The sequence below is a fragment of the Balaenoptera ricei genome, chromosome 18 (assembly GCF_028023285.1).
Source record: "Balaenoptera ricei isolate mBalRic1 chromosome 18, mBalRic1.hap2, whole genome shotgun sequence".
Lineage (NCBI taxonomy): Eukaryota > Metazoa > Chordata > Mammalia > Artiodactyla > Balaenopteridae > Balaenoptera > Balaenoptera ricei.
In genome coordinates, this window is record NC_082656.1 from 24161277 (window position 1) to 24176642 (window position 15366).

General features: G+C 40.6%; 1 protein-coding gene across 9 annotated transcripts in view; it reads left to right on the plus strand.

Annotated features, from left to right (window-relative positions):
- Positions 1 to 15366, plus strand: part of EPSTI1 (epithelial stromal interaction 1) — a 105949-nt gene that overhangs the window by 26731 nt on the left and 63852 nt on the right. For 8 of the 9 annotated variants that reach the window (XM_059902515.1, XM_059902511.1, XM_059902512.1 and 5 more), the window contains 2 exons: positions 4371 to 4454; positions 14535 to 14608. In XM_059902515.1, the coding sequence (XP_059758498.1) occupies positions 4371 to 4454; positions 14535 to 14608 (158 nt within the window). The remainder of the gene's footprint in view (positions 1 to 4370; positions 4455 to 14534; positions 14609 to 15366) is intronic. The other variant, XM_059902516.1, reaches the window with a different exon arrangement.

A 15366-nucleotide genomic window follows, 5' to 3' on the forward strand; every position in this document is an offset into this window, starting at 1 on the left:
AGGCTGTGCTTTTCTTAGAATTTGTCCATTTCTTCCAGATTGTCCATTTTATTGGCATATAGTTGTTTGTTGTAATCTCTCATGACCCTTTGTATTTCTGGAGTGTCAGTTGTTACTTCTCCTTTTTCATTACTAATTTTGTTGATTTGAGCCTTCTCCCTTTTTTTCTTGATGAGTCTGGCTAATGGTTTATCAATTTTGTTTATCTTCTCAAAGAACCAGCTTTTGGTTCAATTGATCGTTGCTACTGTTGCCTTCATTTTTTTTCATTTATTTCTGATATGATTTTTATGTTCTTTCCTTCTGCTAACTTTGGGGTTTTTTTGTTCTTCTCTAATTGCTTTAGGTGTAAGATTAGGTTGTTCATTTGAAATGTTTCTTGTTTCTTGAGGTAGGACTGTATTGCTATAAACTTCCCTCTTAGAACTGCTTTTGCTGCATCCCATAGGTTTTGGGTCATCGTGTTTTCATTGTCATTTGTTTCTAGGTATTTTTTGATTTCCTCTTTGATTTCTTCAGTGATCTCTTGGTTATTAAGTAGTGTATTGTTTAGCTTCCATGTGTTTGTATTTTTTACAGATTTTTTCCTGTAATTGATATCTGTCACATAGCGTTGTGGTTGGAAAAGATACTTGATACGATTTCAATTTTCTTAAATTTACCAAGGCTTGATTTGTGACCTAAGATATGATCTATCCTGCAGAATCTTCCATGAGCACTTGAGAAGAAAGTGTATTCTGTTGTTTTTTGGATGGAATGTCCTATAAATATCAATTAAGTCCATCTTGTTTAATGTATCATTTAAAGCTTGTGTTTCCTTATTTATTTTCATTTTGGATGATCTGTCCATTGGTGAAAGCGGGGTGTTAAAGTCCCCTACTATGATTGTGTTACTGTTGATTTCCCCTTTTATGGCTCTTAGTATTTGCCTTATGTATTGAGGCGCTCCTATGTTGGGTGCATAAATATTTACAATTGTTATATCTTCTTCTTGGATTGATCCCTTGATCATTATGTAGTGTCCTTCTTTGTCTCTTGTAATAGTCGTTGTTTTAAAGTATATAGTGTCTGATATGAGAATTGCTTTTCCAGCTTTCTTTTGATTTCCATTTGCATGGAATATCTTTTTCCATCCCCTCACTTTCAGTCTTATGTGTCCCTAGGTCTCAAGTGGGTCTCTTGTAGACAACATATATACGGGTCTTGTTTTTGTATCCATTCAGCCAGTCTATGTCTTTTGGTTCAAGCATTTAATCCATTTACATTTAAGGTCGTTATCAATATGTATTCCCATTTTCTTAATTGTTTTGGGTTTGTTATTGTAGGTCTTTTCCTTCTCTTGTGTTTCCTGCCTAGAGAAGTTCCTTTAGCATTTGTTGTAAAGTTGGTTTGGTGGTGCTGAATTCTCTTAGCTTTTGCTTGTCTGTAAAGGTTTTAATTTCTCTGTCAAATCTGAATGAGATCCTTGCTGGGTAGAGTAATCTTGGTTGTAGGTTTTCCCCCTTCATCACTTTAAATATGTCCTGCCACTCCCTTCTGGCTTGCAGAGTTTCTGCTGAAAGATCAGCTGTTAACCTTATGGGGATTCCCTTGTATGTTATTTGTTGTTTTTCCCTTGCTGCTTTTAATATTTTTTCTTTGTATTTAATTTTTGATAGTTTGATTAATATGTGTCTTGGTGTGTTTCTCCTTGGATTTACCCTGTATGGGAGTCTCTGTGCTTCCTGGACTTGATTAACTATTAATTTTCCCATATTAGGGAAGTTTTCAACTATAATCTCTTCAAATATTTTCTCAGTCCCTTTCTTTTTCTCTTCTTCTTCTGGAACCCCTATAATTCGAATGTTGGTGCGTTTAATGTTGTCCCAGAGGCCTCTGAGACTGTCCTCAATTCTTTTCATTCTTTTTTCTTTATTCTGCTCTGCAGTAGTTATTTCCACTATTTTATCTTCCAGGTCACTTATCCGTTTTTCTGCCTCAGTTATTCTGCTATTGATCCCTTCTAGAGAATTTTAATTTCATTTACTGTGTTGTTCATCACTGTTTGTTTGCTTTTTAGTTCTTCTAGGTCCTTGTTAAACATTTCTTATATTTTCTCCATTCTATTTCCAAGATTTTGGATTATCTTTACTATCATTATTCTGAATTCTGTTTCAGGTAGACCGCCTATTTCCTCTTCATTTGTTTGGTCTGATGGGTTTTTACCTTGCTCCTTCGTCTGCTGTGTGTTTCCCTTTCTTCTCATTTTGCTTAACTTACTGTGTTTGGGGTCTCCTTTACACAGGCTGCAGGTTTGTAGTTCCCTTTGTTTTTGGTGTCTGCCCCCAGTGGCTAAGGTTGGTTCAGTGGGTTGTGTAGGCTTCCTGGTGGAGGGGACTAGTGCCTGTGTTCTGGTGGATGAGCCTGGATCTTGTCTTTCTGGTGGGAAGGACCACGTCTGGTGGTGTGTTTTGGGGTGTCTGTAACCTTATTATGATTTTAGGCAGCCTCCCTGCTAATGGGTGGGGTTGTGTTCCTGTCTTGCTAGTTGTTTGGCATAGGGTGTCCAGCACTGTAGCTTGCTGGTCATTGAGTGAAGCTGGGTCTTGGCGTTGAGATGGAGATCTCTGGGAGATTTTTGTCATTTGATATTATGTGGAGCTGGGAGGTCTCTTGTGGACCAATGTCCTGAAGTTGGCTCTCTCACCTCAGAGGCACAGCCCTGATGCCTGGCTGGAGCACCAAGAGCCTGTCATCCACACAGCTCAGAATAAAAGGGAGAAAAAGAAAGAAAGAAAGAAGATAAAATAAAATAAAATTAAAAAGTTATTAAAGTAAAACAAAAATAATAGTTAAAAAATATATTTTTTAAAGTAATAAAAAGAAAGAAGAGAGCAACCAAACCAAAACACAAATCCACCAATGATAACAAGTGCTAAAAACTATACTATAAAAAAAAAAAAAAAGATGGAGAGACTGAACCCTAGGACAAATGGTAAAAGCAAAGCTGTACAAAATCACACACAGAAGCAAATACATACACACTCACAAAAAGAGAAAAAGGGAAAAAAAAAAAGTATATCGTTGCTCCCAAAGTCCACCTCCTCAATTTGGAATGATTCGTTGTCTATTTAGGTATTCCACAGATGCAGGGTACATCAAGTTGATTGTGGAGATTTAATCCGCTGCTTCTGAGGCTGCTGGTAGAGATTCCCCTTTCTCTTCTTTGTTCGCACAGCTCCTGGGGTTCAGCTTTGGATTTGGACCCGCCTCTGCATGTAGGTCGCCTGAGGGCATCTGTTCTGCGCTCAGACAGGACGGGGTTAAAGGAGCAGCTGCTTCGGGGGCTCTGGCTTACTCAGTGTAGGGGGCGGGAGGGTACGGATGCGAGGCGAGCCTGCGGCGGCAGAGGCCGGCGTGACGTTGCACCAGCCTGAGGCGCGCCGTGTGTTTTCCCGGGGAAGTTGTCCCTGGATCACGGGACCCTGGCAGTGGCGGGCTGCACAGGCTCCCGGGAGGGGCGGTGTGGATAGTGACCTGTGCTCGCACACAGGATTCTTGGTGGCTGCAGCAGCAGCCTTAGCGTCTCATGCCCGTGTCCGGGGTCCGCGCTGATAGCCACGGCTCGCGCCCATCTCTGGAGCTCCTTTAAGCAGCGCTCTTAATCCCCTCTCCTCGCGCACCAGGAAACAAAGAGGCAAGAAAAAGTCTCTTGCCTCTTTGGCAGCTCCAGACTTTTCCCTACACTCCCTCCCGGCTAGCTGTGGTGCGCTAACCCCTTCAGGCTGTGTTCACGCAGCCAACCCCAGTCCTCTCCCTGCGATCCGAGATCCGACTGAAGCCCGAGTCTCAGCTCCCAGCCCCCGCCTGCCCCGGTGGGTGAGCAGACAAGCCTCTCAGGCTGGTGAGTACTGGTCGGCACTGATCCTCTATGCAGGAATCTCTCCGCTTTGCCCTCCGCACCCCTGTGGCTGCGCTCTCCTCCGTGGCTCCGAAGCTTCCCCCCTCGGCCACCCACAGTCTCCGCCCGCGAAGGGGCTTCCTAGTGTGTGGAAACCTTTCCTCTTTCACAGCTCCCTCCCACTGGTGCAGGTCTCGTCCCTATTCTTTTGTTTCTGTTTTTTCTTTTTTCTTTTGCCCTACCCAGGTACGTGGGGAGTTTCTTGCCTTTTGGGAGGTCTGAGGTCTCCTGCCAGCGTTCAGTAGGTGTTCTGTAGGAGTTGTTCCACATGTAGATGTATTTCTGATGTATTTGTGGGGAGGAAGGTGATCTCCACGTCTTAGTCTCCTGCCATCTTGAAGCTCCTCCTTTCATCATAATTTTTTGTTCCATTGGTTCAGACTGAAAAATAGTAACTGCTTTTTTCTTCTGTAATCTCAATACAATTTAGCTGAAAAGAGAAGAATATATAAGAATCAAGAGGGAAGCTGAAGAAGCCGAAATCCAAAAAATGAAGGCAGTTCAGAGAGAAAAGGTAAGACATTGGAGAGAATGGTGAGTCAGCATTTACTGAGGGCTTCTGATGTGCCAGGTTCTGTCCTAGACACTGTTCATATACAAAGTGTTTAATCCTCACAAGAGCCTATGAAGTGTATAATATTCTTATTACCCAAGTTTGCAAATGAAACTGACAGAGGATTAGATAACTTGCCCAAGGACTCGTAGCCAGTAAATAGAAGTAGGGTTTGAATCCAGTCTGACTGATCTCAGAACTAGAGTTCTTTGTCATCACACTCTCTCGCCTCCCAGGTAAGTGATCAAAGGAGTAGCTGTGTATTTGGCCAGAAGGCACAGCAGTTAGTAACAATGGCCACCAGTGGTACACCATCATATTTATATCCAAATATTGAATTTTCCAGGGTGAGTGTTAAATAGGTGAACATACCTCTCTCACTGATAAAGAAAAAGCATGCATTTACATTTCAGTATTAGTGATATGATCTATTTCAAACCTCAAACTGATGTGTTTAGTTTTGATACTCTTTCTGGGGCTTGGGGGGAAAAATCTCTTAAAAATGCTCATCTGCTAGAGAAGGAAGAATGTACTGTTCTTCTATCCCCATTCCCGCCCCCCCCCCGCCCCCGCCCTTCCTGCTCCCATTCCCCACAAAGTCCTAAGCTGTAATGAGTTTTAAGTGTTGGAGGTCTGGGGGCAAGAGATTGACTCATGATACTGATGACCAAGTATGACATCTGCTGCAGGTTTAAGTCATGAAAACACAATTCTTTTTCTTGCTGTCTGTATCTCTCTTCATCCTTCTCTTTCTTTTTTTCCTCTTAAAGATTCAGTGTTGGTCGAAATTTAAACGTGGTTACCAAGCAATAGATATTTTTACTAGAGTTAATGAAGTCCAAAGCTGATGGCTTGTGGAATGTGCAAGAGTGTGAGTCTTTTCTTTCCCCGAGGAGCTCTCTACCTGGCTGGGGAGCAAACTAAGTCTTTCTTGCAAGGTGTCCTGTTGTGCTGTGTGACCTTGGACAGGCCTGTACCCCTCTCCGAACTATTCCTGTAAAGTGAGTCTGTAAGCCTCACCTCCTTGTCTCTCAAGGCTGGGAACATGTGTAGATGTAGAGATGCTACATCTGTAGAGATGCTACATCTGTAAAGAGGTAGGGGGTAGAGATAAGACTGGACTTATAAATGAGGAATTGAAATGCTGGAGGTATAAAAAAAAAAGAGTATAGGCACTTTGTTTACTAAATTTGATTCAGCAGTTCACTTCCAAGTCATCAGCTATTATACCTTCATTGAAAAGATTCTCATAATAACTTTTTAAAACCTGTCTTTCTCTCTCTTTCTACCTCTCTATTCCTCACTCTTTTCCATTCAACCCCACCCCTGCCCCATTTTTTCCTTCAAAGGAAGGTTCACACTCCAGTCTTGTGATTGTAGAGAAGGTATTCCCTTTATATAGCATAATCATTCTGTATTTCAGGTGCAACTAAGAAAATCATCAAATCTAATTAAGGGGCTTGCAGATCCTAAAGAATTGTGTTGTAAACTCTTATCCTAAAAGTGATTTATTAGTTGTCATTTAATACCCATAATTGGCTGGCTTGTGGGTCATTTATAGCTCATTTCTTCTTTGGTCAAATTATGTATACTATTCAGAAATGTTAGTGGCTGAAACAGTTTTCTTTAACATTGAGTAAAAGCAGCATTCCCTCCCTTTCCAAGTTATACTATAACACTAGATGTACAGCAATCATTAACTACAGAAGTCTTAACTGGGTTGGCTTTTCTAACATGACAAATGTAATGATTATTGGTATAAATTTGTCCAAAAGTGAGAGATGGGGAGAGGGAGTTGATATGTCTAGATCCATCCCATTCAAAATGTGGTCCTTGAACCAGCAGCCTTGATATCACTTATTAGACATACAGAATCTCAAGTCCCACCCCAGACCTTCTGAAACAGAACCTGCATTTTAACAAGCTCTCCAGGTGATTCTTATACACATACCGGTTTGAGGAGCATTAATCTAAATTGCCTTACAAGAGAAGGAGCAGCCCACTCTGGTCCTTCCACAGACTTGATTTCTCTGGCTAATCGGCCCGGACTGCCACCCTGACCTAGCTCTCCCTGTTGTATATAAATCTTGCTTTTCATACTAAATGTGAGCCCATTTAATAGCTTGTGTCAGATAAAAGAAAAATGGACATTAGCCATCTAGAAATGGCATACTTCACATTGCCAGTGTGAAAATGGCCAAGGGAAGCGATAATGGCTGTGCTTATGGAGCATTTATTCCTTAAACTGCACAGCAAACACACACGTGGACACCAGCTTACAAAATACCACCGTCCCCCTCAGGCAAATGGCTGCTGTCCAGGAACTATGAGCCAAGTCGAATGCAAGAGCCTATTGCCACCCGAGAACCTCTAACTTGGCCTCTTGGTCTTAATCCCCCTTGACCTTCAGTTTGTCCTCTCCCAGGAGGGGTCACCAGGGAACACTGGGTCTCTTTCTGATTGGTCACCACCTGTGTGTGAGTAAGGGGAGAGTAAACTGTACTCCCTGCCAGCACATATGGGTCCTTAATACGCACAAAGGTATGAAAGGCAGCCAGCTCTTTAGCCTCTGATCATGACAATGGGATCCAGGAAGGGTTAATCCTGTGGGTTAAGGGGAACTTTGGAGAGGGCTCTGGGATGCTTCAGTTAAACTTGTATTCCCTACATTAGAGTATGTTGATGTTATGTATTGTTCCAGTGGTGTACCGGGGCCTCCTTGTACTGGCTCATGAGAGTGGATTGTTCTATTTTGTGGGCTAGCGGACTTCATGTTGGTAGACTGAAACTGACCATGAGAAGTATTTTCACCACAGAAATCAGTAAATGCTACAAATCAACCTCCCCTCCTCCTCCCTGCTAGAGCTGGTTGTTAAGCTTATCAGCACACCACTGCTTTGCCCTAAAGGAAAGAGGTCCTCCTTTCACTGCCTCCGCCTCCCGCCCCGCCACATTCCCAAACCAAGCTTCAGAGGGCTTGGCGGCAAGGGCAAGGATTTTATGAATTATCTGGCACATTATGTGTCTGATACTTACTGATTTAAAAATAGATTACAACCCATGTGGTAGGCAGAAAAATGCCCCCTTCCCCTCCTCTTCCACATTCTAATCCCTGGAACCTAGGGAGATGTTCTGTTATATGGCAAAGGGGAGCTAAGTTTGCAGGTGGAATTAAGGTTGCTAATCAACTTACTTTCAAGTAGGGAGAGTGTGTATCCTGCATTATTCAGGTGGGTCCAATGTTATCATAAGGGTCCTTAACTTGGAAGAGGGAGACAGAAGATTGAGAGCATGAAGAGATGGAGCAGGAGAAAGACTCAGCCTGCCATTGTTGGCTTGAAGTAGAGAAAGGCCATTGGATAAAGGAGACTAAACCTATGGGTAGGAGCTACAAAACCATAACTGTGGTACCCCTAACTTCTACACTGAACAAATAGATGATGGACATCTTAGGATAGCAGAGCATGCAAACAGAAGATGTGATTCTGGAAATAGAGTCCCTATTGTAGGGGTAGAAAGAAGTAAAGACCCTGCTGTAGTCTTTGGAGGGGACTCATACTGCTAGCTACCGAAAAGCCTTGTGGACATAACAGCTGCTACTGGTACTGGAGTCTGCCAATTTCCCTCAACATCAATATATTATTTTAGCCCCGTTAGACCCGTTTTGGACTTCTGACCTCCAGAACTGTAAGATTATTAACAAATTTATGTTGTTTTAAGTTATTAAGTTCATGGTTGTTATAGCAGCAATAGAAAACTAATACAACTCATGTGGTTTTATAGTGTATTAATTTCTCTTCCTGGAGATCTGTATGGCAGAGTAATAATTTGATTTTTTCCAGACTTTCATAACACCCACAAACTTAAAAAATAAAAATCTCCAATTCCATGTCAAAGACCCTCCCTACCTCCTGGATTCATCTTATTCTGCCTTTGATCCTCGTATGTTTGAAATCATATTATATAGGGCTATATAGTTTACAAATTCTTTCATTTGATTCTCCCAACCTCTTAGGGTATTATAACATCAGAAAGGGCAAGAAATCAGCTACGGATCTGAGTGGCAAACGAAGCCTTTCCTTGTTCTTTCCAGTAAACTATAAAGTCATAAAGCTGATGAAGTTATGTGGAGCCCTGGAGGTCACGGTGTTTTATGTAGACACTGAGAAGCATCATTAGTTCGTTTTAATGTTATAAAATGAAGTAGGAACTACTTTGTACCTACTTCATTTCCTATTAGCATAGAAAACAAGGTATGCATATTAGATGCAGAGATGCATCCATATACATGTTTTTTGTTTTTTTTTAAATTAATTTAATTTTTGGCTGCCTTGGGTCTTTGTTGCTGCGCACAGGCTTTCTCTAGTTGCGGTGAATGGGGGCTGCTCTTCGTTGTGGTGTGCGGGTTTCTCATTGTGGTGGCTTCTCTTGTTGCAGAGCACGGCTCTAGGCACGTGGGCTTCAGTAGCTGTGGCTCACGGGCTCAGTAGTTGTGGCTCTAGAGCGCAGGCTCAGTAGTTGTGGTGCACGGGCTTAGTTGCTCCGCGGCATGTGGGATCTTCCCGGACCAGGGCTCGAACCCATGTCCCCTGCATTGGCAGGTGGATTCTTAACCACTGCACCACCAGGGAAGCCCCATATACATGTTTTTAAGAAATCACACTGTTGCTTATTTCTAGGAAACAAGTACTAGCGAGGGCTAATGGTTTAAGAACAGTTTTAGGAATAAAACTCAACATCAAGGAAATTATTTCAATATTGTTTTTATAAACTGGGAAAAGTTTCCATTTCTGAAAACTTTCAAGGAACAAAACAGAACTTTCAAGTATTTCCCAGAAATATGGTTCCTACATCATGCATGTCTTTGTGGATGAACTGGTGTGGGCATTAAGGCTCTGGTTGTTGGAATGCAGTAGGGTCCCATTAATTGACCCCATTAATTAATCCCATAATGTTGGGATGTTAATGATATCTCTGAAATGCAGATGTAGTACTAAAAGTGTAAGCTGTTAGCTTCTTTATGTTTCACTTTCCTTAGCTGTAAAATGGGTATAATAATATAATAATGGGACTGGTGGGATTAAAGGATACAATAGGTGCAAATCTCTTTGTACAATGGGTAGCGCTAAGTAAGTAGTGAAAAAGGGTGCCCTGACCTAATTAACTATACATGTAAAGAAGTGCCCTATTTCATTTGACTCTACTATTATATCAACCTCTTGTGTGGAAGGCAGAGAGGATTTTTTTTTACACATGAATTGGATTGGTTTAATTTATTTCTAAATTAAATGAACCCACATGAACTGGGTTGCTGGAGAAAAAACACACTGGCTCTTCCTGTCACACGAGATTGCTGGGCTTCCCTCCCAGCTGGGTCTTTAACAATTCCTAGTGCACAGCATTTTCCTTTGCAGTCTAGGCTCATCTCTAATTACCGACATCTTCCTCCCTTCACATTCTTCTTATCCTCACCTTTCGTTTTCAGCACATGACCTCATTTCCCACCTTCTAGTGAATAAAGACCACAAGGCTGGAAGTACCTATATTTTTCCGTTTCCTTACTCTTCCTTTGCTGTTTCTGCCCCCGTCTCATCTCAGCAGGAATAAGAAAGTGCTCTTCCTTGTTGCTATGATGGATTCTCCCACCCGTGCTTCCCATCCCATCTTTCCTCCATCTCCCCGGGAACATTGCTGCTCCATCGGTTAACCCTCCTTTTCTCCTGTAGCTTTCTTGTTGTTTCTGTTTTTCTCTCTTGGGGTATAATCATACTGAAATCTCTCATCTTAAAAACCAAGTGTCTCTGTTCTGGTTTGCTTTCAACTCCTCCCTCCCAAGCATCACAGCTCAGCTTCTTGAAAGCCTTTTCTACCACATTGGGTTCCTACATGCCAGTATGTAGACTGACTCCTTATCAATCACCTGAACCAAAAAAAAGAAAAAAAAAATCATCTCTGTTTTAAACAAAGTTCCCCAGGTGATGCTGAGCTTAGCTAGCTTAGAAACTTACCTTCTTTGAGTCCTCACCTTCACTTGTTCCTTGGTGGGCTGAGTTTGACTTCTGTCTCTAGTAATTCATGGGTATTTATCTAGCCAAGAATCACTAATGAGCTCTTAGTTGAAAAACTCAGTGGAGACTCTTCAGTTCCTAACTTATCTAAACTGTTTGTAATATTGTAACTATTTAAATAGTACTGTGTCCTTCAAATTCTACCCCTCTGGATCCTTTTCCTCTGCTTGTTTTTCTGCTATTGATGTTCTATCCAGGTCCCATCCATTCATCTTCTCTCATTTCCCTGTGCCTATGCCACCAAATTCTTAGGTGAAAGCCCCCCGCATTTCCACGTCTGTGGATTTTGCTTGTGCTGATGATTTCTGAAATCCACATCTCCAGACCATATTCTTGAATCCCAGAACCATATATTTTACTGTATGCTTGATATTTCTTTCTAGATGTGCCACAGTGTATCTCAAATCCAGTAGGTTCAAAACTGACCTCATATTCATTCTGATGCTCTTAAATGATAGTCACCTGTAATCTTCCCCCCTTTTTTGACTCATTCTATATTAATATAGCCTACCTCCTACTATTTCTTTTTACTCTCCTCTTATTTCTGTCCCCCACATTTTTCTAGAATTTGTCCTTTCTTTTCTGTCCCTGTTTTCTTAATTTGGGACTCATAATTTATAGCCTGGATTACTGTGAGAACCACACCGTTGGTTTTTATATCTGTGGTCCTTTCTGCGGCTTATCCTTCGTGTTGCTTTCAGGGTGAGCTGCTTACCATCCTGCTTAAAATAACATAATGGCTCATCATTGCCTTTAATGAAGTCCAAACTCCTTTACTTGGCATATACATTTCTTTACAATTGCCTCTTCCTACTTCCTCAGCCTTGTCCTCCACCCATCTCACTACAAACCCCTTTGAATTTATCCACAAGCTTCTTGGGGTTTCCTGAACTGGCATATTCTCTTGTGCCTTTCTATATTGAAAATATTATGTTATAGGAATGCCCTTTTCCTATTCAGGGCCACTGCTATCCCATCATTGCCTTTGTGCAAATTAGAAACAGATTCTTCATCCAGGCAGTCAGTTCTGTGGGTGCTCAGATTGGTGACAGATGGTGCTTTTGTGAGAAATAGAAAAAGACACCTCTGCTGTGCTGAAACACCCCATGCTGGGATGCAAGCCTTGGTAAGCTGAATGCTGTCTCTGTTTCAGCCTTTTTAACCTCTCTGCTAGGCCCCTGGGCAGTAAGAAACCATACAATGGAGTGCAGTAGCCTTGCTCCCATCACCTCCTTTTCCTCCTGGAAAGTTCTTGCTTAAGATTGGTCTCTATCTAGAATTTCTACCTCTCATTAGACCCATGGTTCTTATCCTTTTATTTGGTCATCAGCCCCTAGGGAAATCTGAAGAAAGCTATGGACTCACGCTCCATAAAAATGAGCATTCTCCTATCAGACAGCTTATTCATGAACCCGAGGTTAGAAACCATATTCCAAATGTTATTCAAATTTTGGCTAACCTTAACCCTAACCCTAACCCTAACACTAACCCTAACCCTAACCCTAACCCTAACCCTAACCCTAACCCAGGATGGGGTCTGCCCACATAGAAGGCACTGAATGAATGTCTGTGGAACTGCTGAAAGCATTTCCCAATTGCCCACTTCTGTGCTTTTTCTTTGTATTCATATTACATATTTGCAAACCTCTATTCCCTAATATATTTTACACACTGCCATCATGGCTTTCTTGTCTGTGTTCCCAGCTAGCTTCTAAAATTTTCCAGAGTAGGCACTGCTCTGTTTGTATTCCCAGAATCTAACAGAACATAGTACTGATCATATAATAGGCATTTGATAAATGTTTGTTGAATACATGAGATTCAGTGATATTAAATGATTTGTTTAAGGTCACTCAGTGATGGTGGACCTAGAACTCATTCCATATTTTTTCTTCTGGACCTCATGTTCTTAGATTTTTTTTTTTTTAATTTATTTATTTATTTATCTATTTTTGACTGTGTTGGGTCTTTGTTTCTGTGCGAGGGCTTTCTCTAGTTGTGGCAAGTGGGGGCCACTCTTCATCACAGTGCACAGGCCTCTCACTATCACGGCCTCTCTTGTTGCGGAGCACAGGCTCCAGACGCACAGGCTCAGCAGTTGTGGCTCACGGGCCCAGCTGCTCCGCGGCATGCGGGATCCTCCCAGACCAGGGCTCGAACCCGTGTCCCCTGCATTGGCAGGCGGATTCTCAACCACTGCACCACTAGGGAAGCCCTTAGATTTTTTATATTATGCATTTGTATACATATAAGTATGGTTGGGTGACTCCTTAACTCACTGTTAAATGGGAAGAAATAAGTAGTCTGACTAAATCTTAAGTATTTGGATTAGTGTACTAAAATAGCTACTACAGTGGTAGGTATTGAATACTTAAATACTCCAGTATTTTGCAGAATACTTCTCCATCAACTCTTGAGGGATAAACAGACCTTTGTTGGAAAGAATTAAGCTACTGAGTAACTGTTTTTGTAAGTTGAGTCCAATGATAATCTATAAGTGAAGAGATGAAAATCCATGTTCCAATTTCTGACCTTGCTAAAGGAACCCAGCCCTGGTCTCTAAATGCTTGTGTGATTTTCTCACTGTTCTCTAAGTAGCGTTCCTAATCCTGGTTTAATCAATACCTACTGCTTGCTTGCTTGCTGTCTTTTACCTCCCAGCCCCCTTTTCTTCCCCCAGAGATGTGGGGAGCTCATCACAATTGACTACTTTTGGTCTCATGAGTCAGGATTTTTTTCTAGATTGAGATCATGTTTATTCAGTTGTACTATTTTCTGTTAGTTTGCTTCCTAGAACTGTGATTCATTAATAATCCAATTGCCTTGTATTATAATTGAATTACAACTGAATTGTATTACAATTCTCTTGGATTGTAGTAAATTTCCTTTATGTTTTTTCTGAAACTGAAATCATCCATTTTACCTTTCAAAATGGGATGAGTAAATAGTTCTGTGTGAATGAAGACTTTCATGGAAATGAACAATATGAACAGTTTTTTCCTCTCTTTGGAAGATGGAGCTAAACTTATGTTAGAGTTTGGAAGTGATGATTTCCATTATTCCCTTTTCACAGGTCTTCCTGAGGGACAAGTCCATTTTTTTTTTTTTTTTAAAGCAAATCCAGCTGCTTGACTTCTCCCTTGGATTCAATTAAAACTTCAAGTCCTCCTGTGTTGTAGAACTTGTTTCAACTCCCCATTAAATTTGTTGTCTAGGAAGTCTACTTGTTTTTCACAGGCAAATTAAAAAAATGACAGTTGTATCATAGTAAAAAAACACAAGCGTTTCTGGGTTATTAAGTTGGATTAAAATATGCCAGAGCCATGGTGACAGTAATATCAAATGTGAAGTTTATCTCTGGACTCTCCAAACAACTAATTTAAAAAATGAGAGGATTCTTCTATTCAAGTGGATGGCTTTTTTTGGACATTTGCTGTTCAGTCTCTCAACAGCTTTAAGTATCTGATTCTAGGTCAGAAGGGAATTGAATTGGCTTATTGAAAATCTTTTCCTGAATGCTTTATTGTAATGTGGAGATATATATGTAGTATCAACTATTTAACCATTTATATATATATACATATTTTGTATCATCTATTTAATCGTTTATTATAATTTTAATTTAACATGATTGGTGTGGAAATTTCATGTTTTCCTTAGAACATTTTGAAAACACTGCTTAAGATATAAATGTTGCTATCATCTGAACTAAGGTAAAAATGTGAAATACTGATTCTGTGATTATACCAATCAAGTTGGGAGAGGGGAGCCATGGAAAGAACTTGGAGCTCCTGGCTTTCAGTGTAGGGCACATGGGTTGTGACAGGATTATCACCTTGGAAGCCCTGGTAGGTACCATATTGGATTACTGAGGCCACTTGAGCCTAAAGATTTTGGACCTTGGGTAATTTTAACATCATGATTCTGCTTAAAGCTTTCCTAATAGATTACATTTTGATACTTGAAATTTCAGAGCAATAAACTAGAGGAGAAAAAGAGGCGTCAAGAAAACCTCAGAAGAGAAGCTTTAAGAGAACATCAGCAATGGTAAATTTATATTTTCAGAACTTTGTACATTTTATAGACATATTGTTCATTGTGCTTTTAAATTCTAGGTGATAGTAACTATTCAAAACATCTGGTGTTGGATTGTTGACTATTAATTATATAATTGAACTCTAGAAGTGAGGTTCTAAGTTTGGAGATATCTATACTCATTAAAGTATTCTTTAGCAGTCAACAGATTAGAAAGAATACTGCCAAATTTGAGAAATTCCCCATTCTAAATAACTTGGAGGGCTTGCTTTTTGGTGATCCAGGTTACTTTTGATTATGAAGACTTCCAAAACACCAATATAAGGAAGATGTTGTTTGAAAGAAGTACCCAAGCAGAATCTAAACTAACTAGGGATTTACCTAATGGACTGAGGACTTCTATTTTTGTAAACAAGAATTGAGAAATAATTTCACATTTATCAGCAAAGCTCCCAAGTGGTGGTCATACATCAAGGTACTTTTTCCAGTATGACTTGTGAATTACAGCAGCTAACATGTATAGGGCAACTACTATGTGCTTTATAATGTAGATAATCTACTCTCTTATACAAGCTTTAAAGATAAGTTTGTGTTCCAGCTCTAAGTAGCTAGGTTACTTGCACACTGCTTAAAAGAATAGACAAAACCAAAGAACCATATTTCTGTCCCTAGGTTAATTCCAAATATGGTAGAATTAAACAAGCAGATTTGGGTTCAAAATCCTAGCTCCATTCTTCAGCTGTGACCTTGGACAAACTACTAAACCTCTT